The sequence below is a fragment of the Daphnia carinata genome, chromosome 3 (assembly GCF_022539665.2).
Source record: "Daphnia carinata strain CSIRO-1 chromosome 3, CSIRO_AGI_Dcar_HiC_V3, whole genome shotgun sequence".
Classification (NCBI taxonomy): Eukaryota; Metazoa; Arthropoda; class Branchiopoda; order Diplostraca; family Daphniidae; genus Daphnia; species Daphnia carinata.
In genome coordinates, this window is record NC_081333.1 from 9650051 (window position 1) to 9667868 (window position 17818).

The window sequence follows — 17818 nt, forward strand, 5'->3', positions numbered from 1 at the left end:
AAAGGTACAGGTGCCGCGGATTTATTTCTAAATTTCTTCACTTTCAGTGTATTTGACTACCAAGAAAGAAAAACAAGGTGGGATTTTGGAAATGATAAAAAATTGAAAAAAACATGGTGGAGAAGAAGTGGACACTCACTTAAAGTCCTTTCTGTAACAGAACAATAACATCGATACTGGAATTTAAGAAAAATAGCAAACATGAACAATAACGACATCGTGGCTACAGCAGTCTGGAGAAACAGCTTTAAAAGATTTACAAGATTGTTCTTTTTCCCACACATTTCAACCGAGCTACACCTTGAAACAAAATCTAAACGGGGAAATACGAACCTTTTCCGCTTATAAACGCTACGCAGCTGTAGCGTGATTGGTGTGATGTTTACTTTGAACACGAATTGCAACCTTTCCTTCTTTCCTTCTTTAGTATGTAAATGTGACAAAGGTTATTCTTTTGACATTCATTTTGTCTCTTCAACGGGCTCGAGGAGTGTAGGCAACTTTTTCCAACTAAGCTCAACACCCCAGATTTCACGGGCGTATTCTGCGATTGTCCGATCACTAGAAAATTTGCCAAATGAAGCAATGTTGTGAATACAAATCTTCATCCAGACGCTCTGGTCCTGTATTTTCAAATAGAAAACCACACATTACATAACTAAACTCGAACAGTCCAGATGAAAATAAAAACTAAGTTGTTTCCTTGTAAGCCGCATTGACTTTCTCGTGGGCGGCTATATAATCGTCGTAATCAGCCGAGCAAAAGAAACGATCGTGATACATGAGGTTGTAAATTGAATTAAATAAATTGCGAATCGAAACCATTTTCTAGCGCGCCAGTACGCTACAGCGCTAGCATGACACATCAAACTTCTTTGATTATTCAAAAACTATAAACTCTACGTAAAAACAAATTTCATTATCGTGTTCTTTGTTAAATTTTGAATCAGAATCATATATAGTTTATCTAGATTTAATGACATTATTTTTTAATAGGACACAATTTTAAGCCCGACAAAATAAGCCCGGCCTTCTGTTTTTTACGGTTAATTCAAAATCTATAGGCCCAATATGAAAATATACCTGATTTTCGCGACCAGCGATCAATTTCGAATCAAAATAATGTATTTTTAACCAAATCTAGAATTTGACGAAAATTGAAAAGTGAGAAGGCTATAGCCTTCCTACTTTTTCATTTTTGGCCAAATTTCAAATGTGGCTTAAAATACATGATTTGGATGCAGAATGAAATGTTAATCACGAATATAAAGTTTATTTTTTAATTGGCCTTATAGTTTTTGAATTAAACAAAAAAAACAGAAGGCCGGGCTTATTTTGTCGGGCTTAAAATTTTGTCCTATTAAAAAATAATATCATTAAGTCTAGATAACTGTACATGATTCTGATTCAAAATTAACCAAGAAACACGAAAATGGAAGTTGTTTTTATTTAGAGTTTATAGTTTTTGAGCAATCTAAAATATAGGGGCGAATCGAAACCATTACTAGCGCGCCAGTATGCTACAGCGCTAGCGTGACATCAAACTTCTTTGATTATTCAAAAACTATAAACTCTACGTAAAAACAAATTTCATTATCGTGTTCTTTGTTAAATTTTGAATCAGAATTATACATAGTTTATCTAGATTTAATGATATTATTTTTTAATAGGACAAAATTTTAAGCCCGACAAAATAAGCCCGGCCTTCTGTTTTTTACGGTTAATTCAAAATCTACAGGCCCAATATGAAAATATACCTGATTTTCGCGACCAGCGATCAATTTCGAATCAAAATAATGTATTTTTAATCAAATCTAGAATTTGACGAAAATTGAAAAAGTGAGAAGGCTATAGCCTTCCTACTTTTTCATTTTTGGCCAAATTTCAAATGTGGCTTAAAATACATGATTTGGATGCAGAATGAAATGCTAATCACGAATATAAAGTTTATTTTTTAATTGGCCTTATAGTTTTTGAATTAAACAAAAAAAAACAGAAAGTCGGGCTTATTTTTTCGGGCATATTTTGCCGGGCTTAAAATTTTTTCCTATTTAAAAATAATATCATTTAATCGAGATAACTATATACGATCCTGATTCAAAATTAATCACGGAACAAGAAAATGGAATATGTTCTTACGTAGAGTTTATGGTTTTTGAGTAATCTAAAATATAAAATTAGGTGCGAATCGAAACTATTTCTAGCGCGCCAGTACGCTAAGCTTTGTTACAGGTTTTTTTTATGGCGATTCCTGTCATTGAGGCTAATAAGAAGCTTGCTTATTCGGTGTCGTATTTCACCTTTTTTAAAAATCGGATAAAGAAATAATTATTTATTTGATGAAGGGCCAGCAGATTTTATGTCTATCGATGTCTATTCGGCGACGTCGTTAATCCGCGACAATCAATCAGGATGTGTTACTTTTCTCACCAAATTGTGATAGAAGAGCACAATTGGTTTTCAACGTGAATTCTTTTTCAAATCTTATACAAAACTTTACAACAAAAAAAGAATGCCAACATCCATGATCTCAACAGGTTTGGCATTCTAAAATCCCTCGACTTTTGATTCGATCTGCTCATCGAGCTGTCCATTTCTTCTTTCTGCCTTTCTTCTTTCTATGTTTACTTCAATTTGTTCAGTCCCAGTTATCACACACACGCTTTTGCAAGACACAAGTGCGGGACAGTTGAAAAGAGCAACTTTAAGTTGTAAGAATATGAAAAATACATAATCTAAAAACAAAGTATCTGGGATTTAAAAGGTACAGGTGCCGCGGATTTATTTCTAAATTTCTTCACTTTCAGTGTATTTGACTACCAAGAAAGAAAAACAAGGTGGGATTTTGGAAATGATGATAAAAAATAAAAAAAAATGGTGGAGAAGAAGTGGAAACTCACATTAAAGTCCTTTCTGTAACAGAACAAGAACATCGACACTAGAATTTAAGAAAAAATAGCAAACATGAACAATAACGACATCGTGGCTACAGCAGTCTGGAGAAACAGCTTTAAAAGATTTACAAGATTGTTCTTTTCCCACACATTTCAACCGAACTACACCATGAAACAAAATCTAAACGGGGAAATACGAACCTTTTCCGCTTATAAACGCTACTCAGCTGTAGCGTGATTGGTGTGATGTTTACTTCGAACACGAATTGCAACTTTCCTTCTTCAGTATGTAAATGTGACAAAGGTTATTCTTTTGACATTCATTTTGTTTCTTCAACAGGCTCATGAGGAGCGGGCAACTTATCCCAGGAAGGCTCAACGCCCCAAATTTCGCGGGCGTATTCAGCGATTGTTCGATCGCTTGAGAATTTACCAGATGAAGCGATGTTGTGAATGCTCATCTTCATCCAGACGCTCTGATTCTGTATTTTCAAATGGAAAACCACACATTACATAACTAAACTCGAACAGTCAACCTGAAATAAAAACTAAGTTGTTACCTTGTAAGCCTCATTGACTCGTTCTTGGGCGGCAATGTAATCGTCGTAATCAGCCAAGCAGAAGAAACGATCGTGATACATAAGGTTGTTGTAAATGTCACGGAACTCTTCGGGGTTGTTGGGGCTAAAGAATCCAGAGGCAATCTGGTCAATTACCTACAAAATCTTTTGCGTTAGCAATTGTTCTGGTAGGTCTTGGAATTTGTAAAACTGAAACCGACCTGCTTGAGTTCGGCGTTGGCATTGTAGTAGTCGAAAGCATTGTAACCTCGCTTCTTAAGATCCTCTACTTCGTTTTCCTTCATACCGAAAATGAAAATATTGTCCAGTCCCATCTCTTCAGCCATCTCAACATTGGCTCCGTCGAGGGTACCGATGGTTAGAGCACCGTTCAACTATTTTCATTGCATTAAAACAAACGACAATTAGTTTAAAATTCAAACGATTCCAAAACTGCATCATCACCATGAACTTCATGTTTCCGGTTCCTGATGCTTCAGTTCCAGCCGTAGAGATTTGTTCACTCAGATCAGCAGCTGGAATAATCTTTTCTGCCAACGTTACGCGGTAATTTTCCAAGTAGATCACCTTCAGCTTATCGCCAACAATTGGGTCGCTGTTGATGACTTGGCCAACAGAGCAAATAAGCTTGATGATTTTCTTAGCCATATGATAACCAGGAGCCGCCTAGAAACAAGATATCAGACATTCAACGTACGTTTTGCTTTGATTTTTCATCCTTGATTCTATACCTTTCCACCAATCATAATAGTCCTGGGAACGATTTGAGCCCTGGGATTAGCTTTGATGCGGTTGTACAAGGTAATAATATGGAGACAGTTCATGAGCTGACGTTTGTACTCGTGAATTCGCTTAACCTAAGAATCAACAATATTGTTAGATTAACATACTCAAGTATTTTGCAAAACAGTACCGCACCTGAATGTCAAACAGGGAAGCTGGATTGACGTTCACTCCGTACTCCTTTTGGAGGTACTGAGCAACTTTCATCTTATTTTCCTGTTTAACTGTCTGGACAGCGCGTTGAAAAGCTGGATCTTCAGCTAATGGCTTCAGCTGAGCCAACTGCTCCAAATGAGAAATCCAATCTTCACCAATACGCTATTAAAATCACAATTTATTAATTGCGATTACACCATTTGAATGCAGGAGTATATTTACCTCGGCAATGACATCAGCAAGAGACGAGTTGCACAACAACAACCAACGGCGAGGAGTAATTCCGTTGGTTTTGTTCAAGAATTTCTCTGGGTTCATTTCATAGAAATCATGGAACCTATAAAACAACTGATTAGTTCTCAATCAAACGAGTTGATTAACGGTGTAGAAAATAAGTATCTTACAGATCACGTTTCAGGATGTCGGAGTGAATCTGGGCAACACCATTGACAGCATGCGATCCAACAATGGCAAGGTAAGCCATGTTAACACGCTTTTCTCCTTCTTCCTCAATCATGGACATCCGGCGCAAGCGGTCAACGTCACCAGGGAAAAGCTTAGCTACATTCTGGATTACAAATCAGAAAAATTGAAACATGAACTACCCATTTGTTCTCAATTGGAAGGTAGATACAAACCTCAAGATGACGATGGTTGATTTCATAAATGATCTGCAGATGACGAGGAAGGATTGAGTTCAACATACTGACAGGCCATCTTTCAAGGGCTTCGGGCAAAACAGTATGGTTGGTGTACGCACATGTACGTGTGGTAATATCCCAAGCCTATAATTATTGCCGTTAATCGTGTTAATTGTAGCACGAAACAAAGAAAACGGTGGTAGCCAGTTACCTTTTCCCATGAAAGACCTTCAATGTCAACAAGAATTCTCATCAGTTCCGGAATAGCAAGTGACGGATGAGTGTCGTTCAACTGAATGGCTACTTTGTCTGGGAACGAGTCAAAGGATGTGCGTACGGCTTCGCGTGAACCAAACTTGGACGACTTGAAGCGCCGGATAATATCCTACAAGAAGAATAGTTTATTATTTTCCGCATTTTTACGTTTTTTGACGATATAAATGAGTTAAGATATTGTGCGATTTCTTTTTTATTACCTGTAGAGTGGCAGCCACCATAAAATATTCTTGTTTCAGACGCAACTCTTTGCCTTCGAAGAAGTTATCGTTGGGGTACAAAACACGAGAGATGTTCTCGGCCGTGTTACGATCCAAAACGGCTTGAATGTAATCGCCGTCATTGACTAAAAATATGTAATATAGATTACGGATGAAATAAAATAAACTTTGTCATGAATGATGAAGTGATATTACAGAAGCGCAAATCGAAGTCTTGTGGCGACTTGGCCGACCATAAACGCATCGAATTGACGACGTTGTTCTTGAAGCCGGGAATTGGGTTGTCGTACGGGAAGGCAAAGACAACCTTTGCGTTATAAAATCAAAATTAGATGGAAAATTTAACAAAAGGAAACTCGAATAACTAAGATAATCCAAAACCCTCTTGTTAGTTTAACAAAAATGATAATATTAATTTTTTTAAAAGAAGAAGGGTACCAAACTAGTCTAGGCAATCAACTACCATGCACAAAATAACCCCATCTGCCCACTGTGGCAACAGTTAATGCTAGCAAATAGCAATAAAATTTTACGGAAAAAAACTACGATTATTCAACTGAATTATTTTAGGTGCCAGAACAGTTCCGTGAATGTTTCATAGCATTACTTGAGGTTTGTGTTTTAAGCATTAATCGATTGTGAACATCGAAGATCTAGCAACAATCACTGCAGAGCGTCGAAGAGGAAACATTACAGCGGTCGGCATCAAGCAGATTGCAGGGCGGTTCAACAGCAACAAATAATTCCAAGTTCATCAAACCTGCGTGTTGACCCACTTCTTGCCCTCGGGTGTGTCCTCCACGTGTCCGTAGAAGTTAACAGGAAGAGTGAACTCCGGACGAGCCTTTTCCCAGGGATTGCCAAATCTCAACCAATCATCGGGTTCTTCAAGCTAATATAACAACCACAATTGGAATACCCAAAACATTAATAAGGTAGTAGAACCCCTACAAATTAGGAGAAAGATGTACAAAAACAAAACAAATTGAACATTTGGAGAAATCTACTATATGCGTCCTGTAAAAAAAAAATGGATGTAAAGAAAAATGGGGATGTTAACAATTTCCACTATTTCACTATACCAGTGAAGACAAAATCTTCATGAGCATCGCCAACCACCATTTTGATCATGAATCCCGTGATCTAATTCTAATAACCCGGTGCAACTAGATGAGTCGCTACAATTTAAAGGAACCTTAGTGTCGATCCACTTATGGTATCCGTCATCACTGGTGACGACACGCCCTCCAAAGTGTACCGGAATCGAGTACTCTGGTCGTGAACGCTCCCATGGGTTGCCAAACCGCAACCAATCATCAGGTTCTTCTAACTTGCAGGAAGTTCATCGTTGGCATCATTCATTACAGCAATGTTCAAATGGATTTCATTAAAGGACACGACCAGGTGAAATTGGCAGACAAATGAAATCCCTGAAATGTCAATGATTATTAAAGTAGGTTAAAATTACCTGTTCTCCGTTCCTGATGCGTTGCGCAAAAATGCCATATTCATAACGGATGCCGTAACCATAAGCAGCCAATCCAAGGGTTGCCATGGAGTCCAAAAAGCATGCTGCCAGGCGGCCCAGACCTCCATTACCTAATCCGGCATCTTCTTCCATCTCTTCCAATTCTTCAATATCCAAACCCAACTAAAATGGAGCAAAAAAGCTCATGAGTAACAATTCGAATTGGACATTTCTTAACTGATCCACTTACTTGGTACATGGCCTCATCGCATGCGCTTTGGATGCCCAAGTTGACAGTTGTGTTCGTCAAGGTCCGACCCATGTAGAACTCCAGGGAGAGATAGTAGACGCGCTGAAAATGGACAGAAACACGAAGGTAAGGTAATATTTGGCGATTCGTTGGTAAACAAGAGCATGGATTTCCCGCAAAACGCTGCCAGCGCATTACTCCAGTTCTTGATGTCACCCTGTACCAAGCCACCAAAGTGGCAATATAAAATTGGGGCACTGACCTCTACAGATCGAAAAACTGCCCTTGAACGAGTTATCTAAAAAAAAATAGCGTCAATTTGGCCAGCCTGATGCTTTATTTTTTTCCCAGATAAGGGAATTCGGAGAAGAGGTAAAAGCAGTTAGAGAAAGTAGGTTATAATTATTTTTTTGAGCCACTTAAGCGAATTCGATTCCTTTTCTGTGTTAGAAAGTAATGTCCAACACGAGGAGAAAGTTTATGAGTAGAAAGATCCTATAGAAGAGTGTAGTAGCGGGAGCGATCCCATCACGTGATAGGCATGCCCCAATAGCGAGGCTCGGGCATGCTAAAATAAGATCCATACCAACGGCTTGGGACAACTCGCATGTTAGTAGCGACTGCGCTCGGCGCCGACCTCAACCAAAGTCACCTTCAAGCGACCCACCACTGAGACAGAATCGACTGCACACAAACAAAATTCGCTAAAGCCCTTGGCATCGATTGTGTGAAAATTAATGCAATGTCCTTAGCATGTTCATTAACCACAATACGCGGTATACTAATTTATAAACAGATAAAAAGCGTTTCTAGTAAAACAATGTAAGGAAGTCGTACAGTTTCGACACAGTTTTTCGTAGCAAAATAAAAAACAAAATAATCAAAGTAATACTGTCGTCAGACATTTCCCCCCAGGCCTTTTTATCGTCTTACAAATTGGAAATATTGGTATACCACCAGCATAGCAACATACACAACAAGCACTTATGTCATTTAGTTGATTCTGAAAACTAATTACCTTGGGGTCTTTTTCATAGTAGTACTGTTGAGTACGGATCCAACGCGATACAAGGTGATCCTTCACGGTATGGGCAAGAGCGAAAAAATAATCGCGAACCGTGGCCACGTTACGATCCTTGACCAAAGTGTAATGCAAATGTCGATTGAACGACTTCTTGACGTTGGCCACGTTCTCCACCTGGGCAATACCTCGAACCGAAATCTGCTTTCGCTTATCGGCATCACTTTGGACCGACATGTTGGCGAATAATTACTTCAAACTTTGGCTGGATCAAATTTAAGTACAAACGATATATCTGAGTCAAAACTTGAAGAATGGAGAGTCGGCAAGAGGAGCACTGACTTTCGCCTCGATCTGAGAACGAGTGAAGTCTTGTTTCTCCAACAGAAACGTCTAAAGTAAATCTGTAACAATCCGATATGAACGGGATTGCGTTAAAACACGGGATTTTGATGCAGGCTGATAAATTGCGGACTTATGTGCGGGGATTTGAATGGACATTTGGCCCAGAAATTGGTGGGCAGGATGCGGGGCGATTGTACACGGGGTCACTTTTCATTTTTTTTTTTGCGATATAAAGCACTGCTAGGCGAAAACACACGACTTAGTTATTCAAATTAAATTCAGTAAAAAGTTAAATGCAAAATCAAAAGTCATGTATAGTATGTTTCGATAGAACTTCCTTTCAGCTGATAAAAATTCAACGCCATCTAGCGAATTTCTATTATATCGCTTTCAACCGTCGATTTTCTTTAAAACAAATACCCGCATGGTTTGTTTACCAGGTACAAGTTTCTTTTCGAAGACATTATATTAGCCAGAAATCGGAAGTCTATAGAATTTATGTACGCCTTGTAAATATCTGTTTTATTGTACCCGTGGTACGCTGCTCTTCACATTTCTTAGCATTGTCGTACAGGGTAAAAATTTGAATTCACACAAAATTGGATTGTTTAAAACAACATTAGGTTTGCTGCCTTTGAATCCATGATGCTACACAGATCATTGACTGGAGTGCTAGGGCTTGGCAAACAGTCAAAAAGTAAATGGCGTAACTTTCTACCTGCCTTCCTGAGCACTAAGTCAGATAATATAGAAGATATGCAGAACACTCTTGGTCAACAAGTATGGAATGCCTCTATTAAAAAGTTTCAAGATTTAGGTTTCTCATTAAAACAAAGTACCAGTATGCTCTTCAATAATCCTGCACTGTCAAGTTACCCAGCCGAACGTCTATGCCACCATTTTGAAGTACTTAGCTCAATTGGGTTTAAAACAGAAGAAATTAGAGATGTGCTTGCCCGTGAACCAAAAATTTTTGACCGTGACTTTCAAGTACTTAAGAGGAATCATTCAAACCTGTTGAGACAAATGGGTGATCATCAAGGAAGAATTGCAGCCATTGGTGCCCCCAATACTCTGATTGACAATAGTTTCATTACTAACCAGAAAATTGACTATTGCATCATGGAGATGATGATGAACAAACCAAAAATAGCCAAATCAAGAATCCTTCAGTGTTCTTACAGCTTGATTAAAACTCGGCACATGTTCGCATACCGTTCAGGCTTATATAAGAAAATCGACCCGAAGAACAAAGAGGGATTGATAAATAATCCAAGTATCCCTGACCTATTCTTTTGTTCAGACGAGATATTCCTCACTCTTTTCAAAGGCTTTACTATTGAAGACTATGTCGTTTTTGATTCCTTGATGACGAGCGAAGAAGATCACATAAGTGATGAAGATGAAATGGATTCAAACGATCACACCGATGGAGATAATTCAGAGGATGAAAAAGATTCAGGCGGGAGCTATAAAAACAGATACTCTGCGCGACGTAACAAATAAGTTAGTATTTACTTTAGAAGTTATATCAGTGAAAATGGAATATAATAATGAAAATCAATTCAAAAGACTCTGTTTTGTATTGAAAGGTAGAAGAAATATGCACATTCATGTTTTACGAAGATGTACAAGAAAGGGTGAAACGCAATAGTTACTCAAAGTTTGGACAATGGAGAAGAAATTTTTCGGGGGATAGAAAGAATGCTTTTCCCTAATTATTTCTCGTTTATTGAGGCAGCAAAGCGTGTGCCAGGTTTCTGTGGCTTATGAATCTTCAAATAGGCAACAGGTCAGTATCAAATATATAAAAAAGCCTTGAACGAATTAGTTTAGATGACTTTACTGACGAAGCAGAGGTGGTTTTCCTGATTAGTGCACTTTGGTTTCAGTAGATTTCCTATGGTTTTTTTGCTGATGATGTTGAAGGACCAATTTCTTTCCCGGCTTCGTCGGGCGGTTTTCCTTCGCCCCTCTCCTGTTCTCGGGTTGCGAGTGGTGGGCAGGAGTTGGCGTTTTAGCAGTTTGGTGAGGGATAGTAGAACCTTTACGGTGTGCCGGAGCTGAACTTTTGCTTGAGGTCGTCCGCCTGTTGGTAGCTTCGGTAGTTGGGGACGAGTGAATTGCCCTCCGATGTCGACCGGCCACTTCGAATCCTTCCTCCACTGAAATTGATAATGAAAAACGTTACATACGAAGGCACATAATTTTTTTCTCTGGTTTTAGTACGTTTACCTAACGCTACTGGGAGTGGATGCCAGGACTCTTCCATAGGCCACAAGAAAACAGGTAAGACACAGAGAAGAAGGAGTGCAACCACATACAAATGTCTCATCTAGGATATTATTTTAAATATAATAGCAATAACTTTTGAGGTACACAGGCAACCACAAATTACCTTAGAGCACTTCTTTCACTGGAGGTACAGTGTCTGAAAGACGAAGTATCCCAAAAACATCAACTTCCAGAAATGAAACTGCTGTGTGTTGTCCAAGGCCTTATATGTGCATGCTGACAGACGAAAGGCCGTCTTTGTTCATTGGCTAAAACACAACTCAGAGCTCTTGTTACGAAAATGAAAGAGAAGATAGGAGATCATTGGAAGAAAAGATTTGGTAGGGGAACCCCACTTTGAAACGTCTCGGCCCGTTTTTCCTTTTTGTCTGGATAGACATTCAGTACCTTTATACTGATGCCTTGACATTTATATGGGTGACCGTGTTTTGTTATTAACAATAATTGACGTTAAAAGAAATCCATATAATAAAGGTTAGTGATGGCTTTGTGAAAAATTGAGAGGGTGATAATGGTGCCTGCTGAAATCATATTATTTTATTTCCAGGTGAATTCCTCTACGTAATTTAGGTTCTCCGTGGAGACTGCATAAAAGAAGTTAACTTCCAACCTAAAGGTGAATAGCACGTATAAGGTATCTGCCATATAAATCAAATTAATTCCTAGACCAACCACCATACTTACTGTATATTTTTTCCCGAGTCTCCTTCAGGGAAAGTTGAAGGTTTCAAGTGATAGTGGGTGTGACACTCATTCTCGCCGAATAGAAAGAAAGAAAGGCGTCTACGCTTTCAGTCAGCGTGAAGTCGTAACCATAGACGACGATTGAAGTCTGGAAAAATAATTTGATAGCACTACTGGAATCAGATACATTCGGAAACCAAAACATAGAGGTACTACTGATATCAGAAGATTTAAAGATAATGAACGTCAACAGCACTCTTACGAAAGAGGAAGGTAGCTCAATAACTGTCAGTTAATTTGTAGTTGTTGGCTTTTGCCATTTAACATGTCTTTAGTTATTAGGTGCATTGTTAAATGCGTCGTGACGGAGATAGAAAAAAATTCATTCATTCCGTTGAGACGTTACATCTGGAGAATGCTGCGCGACCCTGGCGCGAACGCAAAGTCAAAGCGGCTCTGGCAACAAGAAGCTAGACTACACAAGTAAGCGGAATGGGTCACCTTGCATTAGCCATTCACGTTGCCCGTGCACAAAGTCACGTCCTTGGAGTTCGTTATCCCGTTCTCGCTTTAAATAGATAACTCTGTAAACAAACTTGTAGTGGATATTCAGGCGCAGCAGCGGTCAGACGTGACTTACCAAGCAAGCCCGCAACTATTAGTTTAATGCTGGGTACTGCGAGAAAACATTATCTAGTCTAGTTTCGTCATTTCTTCAAAGTTCACAAGATTGATAAGGAGAAAAACATAAGAAACAGTGAAATAAACACGCATGCAGGTGCATCAATAATTAGTAATTAATTACCACTACTACATTACCATGAAATGAAACCCAGTGTATCGTTACAATATTATACCTGCGATGAAGCAAGTGTCTTTGAATAGTCCAGGTTCCTCAGATTTGCTTTGACAGCCGCATTCTGCCTAGTTTTAGCTGTCTGAAACAATGCCAAGAATTCCAACTTGCGACTGTTCAGCGATAGCAACACATTTTCTTTTCAAAATTTTTGCCGTAAAAACGCTGAAATCGTTTCCTAATTTTGTATTTCTGTGTTCAGCTAAAAAAAAATAATAGTAATAAAATAAACGCTCGGAACAAGAAAGCTCCCTCACCTAGAGCTCTCTATCAAAATTAGACTTGAATTTTGGAAAAGAAATACCTGAACGATGAATGTAGCTTAAAAATACGAACGGATCTATATACCAAACGGCAAACTGTTTTCCTGATCGTTAAGGAATAGTAACAAAGAAAACAAAACGGTTTGGATGAAAGATGAATATAAAAAAAAAACCAGTGACCAACTCATTTTTCTCGTTTTTGTGCTTCGCGTCTCCATTCGGCATATTCAGGTGGGGGGCGGGTAGGGAGAAGTTGGTCGCATTCATCGTTCAAAAGTAAGTCATGGCACAGACCAGAGTATTCTACATAATCACTAACCAGGCCTTGCCTTTTTAGAACCTTGTAGCAGTCTTCCCAAGTGTCCAAGGATGCTTTACCTTCATCAATGCAATACTTTTCTACTTGACGAAGTGTGAAGTCGAACCATTCACCAACCAATCCGTGGACAACTTCCAAGGCATCCTTAGTCACCTTAGTACGTGCATAGAAGCGGAAGTTGCCTTTGTTGGTTGCCACACTCGCTATGTTATCTTCTTCTTTCTTTTTGATAATACGTGGTTTTCTCTTTGTGGTCGCTTTTTTTGCTGCTGCTGCTGCCTCCTCAGCCGCTTTTTGAGAGGCCAATTTCGCCTGTTGTAGACTCATCTTTGCTTGAAAGATTGGATCTGCCATCAGTCGTTCTTCAAATGGTACGAAATCCTTGGATCTATCTGGTATCTCCTACTCATGAAAATACACAAACACGAATATACCATTAATATAGGATAGTTCGATGAACCTTTAAACAGAAATTACCTCGAAAGCAATTTTGATGCAGGCTGGTTTGGGCTTTAGATTGTCTTCCATGTCTTCCCATTCTGTATCTGAAGAATCCTGCATTTCATCAAACGCCGACAAAGCTATAGATTTCCCTTTTTTGGTATTCGAAAGGCTCAGTCCCTTGACGGATGGGACTTGTTTGGGAGTAGTGGCATTTTTGCCTGGAGACGCAACAATAGGAACCGATTGCTGTTGATCTTTAACGGTCTTGCTGACGGCCTTTTGCACGGTCGACTTCATGACATTCATAAACATTGGACTCTGTGTCAGGGAGCGTGTTCGTTTTCTACCAAAAGGGGCAGGAGTTGACGGATGCGATGGGGTTCTATGAAGATTCTTTGGTGGAGTTGATTTCTCTTTAGTTTCACTAAACTGTGCCACTGTTTTAGGCGACTCTGGTGTGGTAAGTTTTGGAGAAGAGGGTACACGCAAAGGGGCACCTTGTTTATCTGGTACAATAGGCGACATGCTAAGTGTAACTCCAGCAAACGCACTCCCTCCTGCTACTATAGTGGAATTCTTCAAGGCCGGGTATCGATTAGCCGAAGTCATTTGCATGCTGCTGGACTTACGAGTGAACTGATTAAGTTCATGGGAAGAACGCGTCGCTGTTTTCGGGGACAAATGGTCGTCTTCTGCTTCAGCTTGCTTTTCTATTCCCTCAATAGCAGGGTCATCTTCGAAAACCTTGTCTTCTTCCATTGAATCAACATCAGTCGGAGGGGTTTCTTCAATCTCCTACCACGTTACATAAGAGACAGCAAACCTTCAGATGAGATTACGATACATGAAAAAATAAAACTTACCACTTCGTCGATGGGAGGTAGACCATCTTCTGTAGCCGGCGTGGTTGCTGCGGAACTGTCTTTAATAATTGGAGTACTAAAATTAAGAGATTTTCGTATTTGTCTTTTGGGAGATAACAAAACAGAAGAGGCTCTAGCTTCGATTGGTGCCAAAATAGGCGAGGCAATCTCCGTCACGGACAATGATGTTTTCATCTGCATTGGCAAGATGTCTTCAGAATCCTTTGTTACTTGGCCATCTATCCAAAATTGCTAAAAATGTTTAAAACGTAGACTACAACGACTTGTTTTATCTGTAACTCACCCAGTTCTGGATGTAGGATACTCTTCGGGTTAGGTTTTGATGTTACCGATGATCTGTTGGTGATTCGGCTAGAACTGCGCGATGCTTCGCGCTTTTCATGGGTAAGTTTCGATGGAGTTACGTTCAACGGGATACCAACTGCTTTGTCCGAATGGCTTCCTTCTACCCAGCATAACTAATATTAAAATCAGGGGCTAAATTATGTATTACCTTAATACAAACCTGCTTCTGTATGTTCGATTATCCTATAATCTGCCATCGATGATCTCTTAGACATTTGTCTTGAATTTTGTGGAATGACATCCATTTCCGTGACTAATGCCGTAAGACTTCTGTTCACCAACTGATGCGCAGATTCATCGGATTCACTGTGTTCTGTACAAGAGGAAATACAGACATATCAATCGAAATGTTAATAAAAAATTCACCACCAAAAATTTGTTTAACTAACTCAATTTTAGGGTAGGGGATTTCCTGGGGTTTGTTTTTGGAGAAACAAACGTTTTATCGATGGCTTGGCTAGAGCTACGTGTAACCCTTCTTAGTTGCTCGGGCAGAGGCGAAGGGGTGTTCTGACGCAGAAGTTCACCAGTTTCTTCTGAGACATTTCCTGCATAGCATAATTATAAAACAAGAGTCCTATGCACATAGGAAAACAAAAGTATTTGAGAATATAACAAACCTATTGATGTCCGTATGGAAGCCTTCGACGTCGACGATCTATTAGGGGATTTTTGCGACTGAACAGTCTGGCTGAGTGTAGCCAGGAACCCAGTAACAGAAACTTTTTTCTGGGATCTTGTTCTTTGCATATGCCCAGGTCGGTAATACTCTTGATATTCCTGTGGACTTCCCAATACTGAAGGGACATCAGAAGTTGAATTGCTAACGCTGTCTGCGGCCAAACTTTCTACATTTTGCGAAACAAATGGACCGGACTCGATGGTTTCGTGTTTTTCTTTTGTTGAAATCAGAGAGTGCTTTGCAATACCTAGCAACTCTGACGATTTTCTGTTGGTGACTTGGATCGTTGAACGAGAGGATGAAAAATCATCTTCAACCGAGGGAATCTGACTTGGATTTTGCGGCATTTCATCAGTTTGCATGACTAAATCGGTAGAACTTTTGTTCACGAACTGACGCGCAGATTCGTCTGAGCCACTATGTTCTGTACGGAGAAAATACAGACATATAAATCAAGATGTTATTTTAAAAAATTCAACATAAATTCTTTTTTTTTTAACTAACTCGATTCTAGAGTAGGGGTTTTCCTGGGGGTTGTTTTTGGAGAAATAATCGTTTTATCGAAGGCTTGGCTAGAGCTACGTGTAACCCTTCTTAATTGCTCGGGCATAGGCGAAGGTGTGTTTTGACGCAGAAGTTCGCCGGTTGCTTCTGAGGTATTTTCGACAAAACATAGTTAAGAAAACAAGTTTCTGATGCACAAAGGAAAACAAAAGTATTTGGGAATATGGCAAACCTATTGATGTCCGTTTGGAAGTCTTCGATGTAGACGATCTATTTGAAGACTTTCGCGACTGGAGATCAACAGTCTGGCTGAGGGTGGCCAAGAATCCAGTAACAGAAACTTTTTTCTTCGAGGGCATATGTCCGGGTCGGTAATATTCTTGATATTCCTGTGGACTGCCCAACACTGAAGGGACATCATAAGTTGAATTGCTAACGCTGGCTGACGCCAAATTTTTTCCATTTTGCGAAACAAACGGATCGGGTGGGATTGTTTCGTTTTTTTCTCTTATTGAATTCTGTAAATGTTTTGAAACTTCGGGCAGCCCTGACGAATTTCTGTTAATGACCTGGATAGTTGAACCAGGAGATGAGAAATCATCTGGAGATTCCAAGTCTGGCATGCCTTCATACAATTCAGAATCACTGTTGTTAGATGAAGGGGCATCAGACCCAATTTTAGAGGACGTTTTCTCTATCTGCGAGTGGGCTTCTACGGGGATAGAAAGCATCGATTCAAAGGCCGGGGACAATCGTGAGTTTTTCGAATGTGCATACTGTTCCGTAAGCATTGCCGATGGTGTAGTTGAATGATCCGTTGATTCATCTTCCGAGAGTTCACCAATTTGAAAGGAACGTTTATTCAAAATGCTTTTGAAGCCAGTAGAAGAGGCCCGTTTCTTTTCTACGCCAGTTCCGCGCTTTTCATAGCTGATATGCTCAAGGCTGTCTAGATGGGACAATACGCTAGTATTTTCCATGTTTGACGAATCATCTTTAATAATTTTTTTCTCAACTTTCTTTCCTAGAGTTTCTGCAAAATCAGATACAGATGTATTATTCTTTAATCTCCTTGGGCGGCGAGAAAGTGCCTCATCTGGGCTTCCTAATGTGGAAGCAATACTGGATTCATTCATAGTAACACTGCTCTCTTGTGGCTCTTGACTATGTATTGCTTTTGTGAATGCACTAACTGACATCCTTTTCTTGATTTTTAATTCGGTTTTTTGTGGAATAACCAGATGAGGACTTTCTAGATTGGAGGGAAATACTAGTGTGTCCGAAACAGAATCACTTGAAGACATATCGATCTCTTCAACATTATTTCTTTTAGAACCATTTCCATCATATTGCTCTTCATGGTCAGACTTTCTTTTCCAACCACTTCTCTGGCTGCTTTGGGGGCTTTTAGCCAAAGGTGTTGATTCTGGAATTTTTATGAGACCGGAACTCTAAAACATAAAAAAACCTGTTTATTTACGAAAAATATGCGAGAAACACCAAAGCATAGAGTTGAATACCAGGGAAGACTTGTACAGCTCTTCAGGATCGGGCGAATCAACTAATGTTGCATGATCAAAGAAGTTTTCAATTGCATGTCGTGGTGTCATTGCCTCTACCCATTTACCAAGCTTTTCATCCTTCGCCATTTTTTCTCACATTGATTGATTACGTTTTGTAGTAACACTGACGACTTTCGAAGCAAATTCGAACTGTTTGTAAGAAATTAAACAGTTGAGCATTGCCTGCTGCAAATACAGGCCAGGCTGACAGAAGTCGAACAAGAGTCAAACAGAGGTTACTATTATCCGTTATTCAAATTCAAACGTAAATTCACATTGATCTCCTATACAGTAAAAATATGCTTAATTTAAGCACTGAGCGTTGCTAAAATATTTTATTATAA

At 39.3% G+C, this 17818-nt stretch overlaps 3 protein-coding genes across 13 annotated transcripts; 1 reads left to right on the top strand and 2 right to left on the bottom strand.

Annotated features, from left to right (window-relative positions):
* Window positions 1-120: 120 nt before the first annotated feature.
* On the bottom strand, window positions 121-8675 carry LOC130685295 (glycogen phosphorylase-like). Of its 5 annotated transcripts, none has more exons than XM_059494429.1 (16): window positions 8289-8674; window positions 7271-7372; window positions 7021-7203; window positions 6748-6882; window positions 5748-5859; window positions 5532-5677; window positions 5267-5440; window positions 5053-5199; window positions 4819-4982; window positions 4637-4751; window positions 4394-4576; window positions 4207-4332; window positions 3920-4141; window positions 3676-3849; window positions 3455-3610; window positions 121-623 (listed from the first exon to the last, which is right to left on the bottom strand). In XM_059494429.1, exons 1-16 carry the CDS (start codon window positions 8526-8528, stop codon window positions 462-464), a joined length of 2541 nt encoding a protein of 846 aa, XP_059350412.1. In that variant the 5' UTR covers window positions 8529-8674; the 3' UTR covers window positions 121-461. The 5 variants fall into 5 exon arrangements, with proteins under 5 accessions (XP_059350412.1, XP_059350413.1, XP_059350414.1 ...); XM_059494430.1 differs by lacking the exon at window positions 6748-6882 and adding an exon at window positions 6313-6444 and having other exon boundaries at window positions 124-623; window positions 8289-8672; XM_059494431.1 differs by lacking the exon at window positions 121-623 and adding an exon at window positions 652-786 and having other exon boundaries at window positions 3539-3610; window positions 8289-8675.
* Window positions 8676-9075: 400 nt separating this feature from the next.
* LOC130685271 (transcription termination factor 4, mitochondrial-like) lies at window positions 9076-12302 on the top strand. 5 transcript variants are annotated; one of them, XM_057508549.2, is made up of 8 exons: window positions 9076-10142; window positions 10229-10428; window positions 10532-10925; window positions 11020-11405; window positions 11479-11565; window positions 11634-11888; window positions 11951-12098; window positions 12194-12302. In XM_057508549.2, exon 1 carries the CDS (start codon window positions 9279-9281, stop codon window positions 10140-10142), a length of 864 nt encoding a protein of 287 aa, XP_057364532.1. In that variant the 5' UTR covers window positions 9076-9278; the 3' UTR covers window positions 10229-10428; window positions 10532-10925; window positions 11020-11405; window positions 11479-11565; window positions 11634-11888; window positions 11951-12098; window positions 12194-12302. The 5 variants fall into 5 exon arrangements, with proteins under 5 accessions (XP_057364532.1, XP_057364529.1, XP_057364530.1 ...); XM_059494446.1 differs by having other exon boundaries at window positions 9158-9172; window positions 9260-10142; window positions 11951-12302; XM_057508546.2 differs by having other exon boundaries at window positions 10209-10428; window positions 11951-12302.
* Window positions 12303-12642: 340 nt separating this feature from the next.
* LOC130685211 (mucin-2-like) lies at window positions 12643-17638 on the bottom strand. Of its 3 annotated transcripts, XM_057508459.2 has the most exons (11): window positions 17433-17638; window positions 16145-17363; window positions 15913-16059; window positions 15656-15832; window positions 15347-15574; window positions 15116-15274; window positions 14887-15039; window positions 14665-14826; window positions 14361-14599; window positions 13531-14292; window positions 12643-13455 (listed from the first exon to the last, which is right to left on the bottom strand). In XM_057508459.2, exons 1-11 carry the CDS (start codon window positions 17559-17561, stop codon window positions 12919-12921), a joined length of 3912 nt encoding a protein of 1303 aa, XP_057364442.1. In that variant the 5' UTR covers window positions 17562-17638; the 3' UTR covers window positions 12643-12918. The 3 variants fall into 3 exon arrangements, with proteins under 3 accessions (XP_057364442.1, XP_059350402.1, XP_059350403.1); XM_059494419.1 differs by having other exon boundaries at window positions 15347-15832; XM_059494420.1 differs by lacking the exons at window positions 15347-15574; window positions 15656-15832; window positions 15913-16059.
* Between the last annotated feature and the right edge of the window lie 180 nt (window positions 17639-17818).

Coding starts and splice junctions, on each gene's coding strand:
- LOC130685295 (XM_059494429.1), bottom strand. CDS start 8,528: ATGTCGGTCCAAAGTGATGCCGATAAGCGAAAGCAGATTTCGGTTCGA. Junction 7,373..8,288: donor ACTATGAAAAAGACCCCAAG/GTAATTAGTTTT, acceptor GTCCATTTTCAG/CGCGTCTACTATCTCTCCCT. Junction 7,204..7,270: donor GCGATGAGGCCATGTACCAA/GTAAGTGGATCA, acceptor GCTCCATTTTAG/TTGGGTTTGGATATTGAAGA.
- LOC130685271 (XM_057508546.2), top strand. CDS start 9,279: ATGATGCTACACAGATCATTGACTGGAGTGCTAGGGCTTGGCAAACAG.
- LOC130685211 (XM_059494419.1), bottom strand. CDS start 17,561: ATGGCGAAGGATGAAAAGCTTGGTAAATGGGTAGAGGCAATGACACCA. Junction 14,293..14,360: donor TACCTCCCATCGACGAAGTG/GTAAGTTTTATT, acceptor GTAACGTGGTAG/GAGATTGAAGAAACCCCTCC. Junction 13,456..13,530: donor GCATCAAAATTGCTTTCGAG/GTAATTTCTGTT, acceptor TTTCATGAGTAG/GAGATACCAGATAGATCCAA.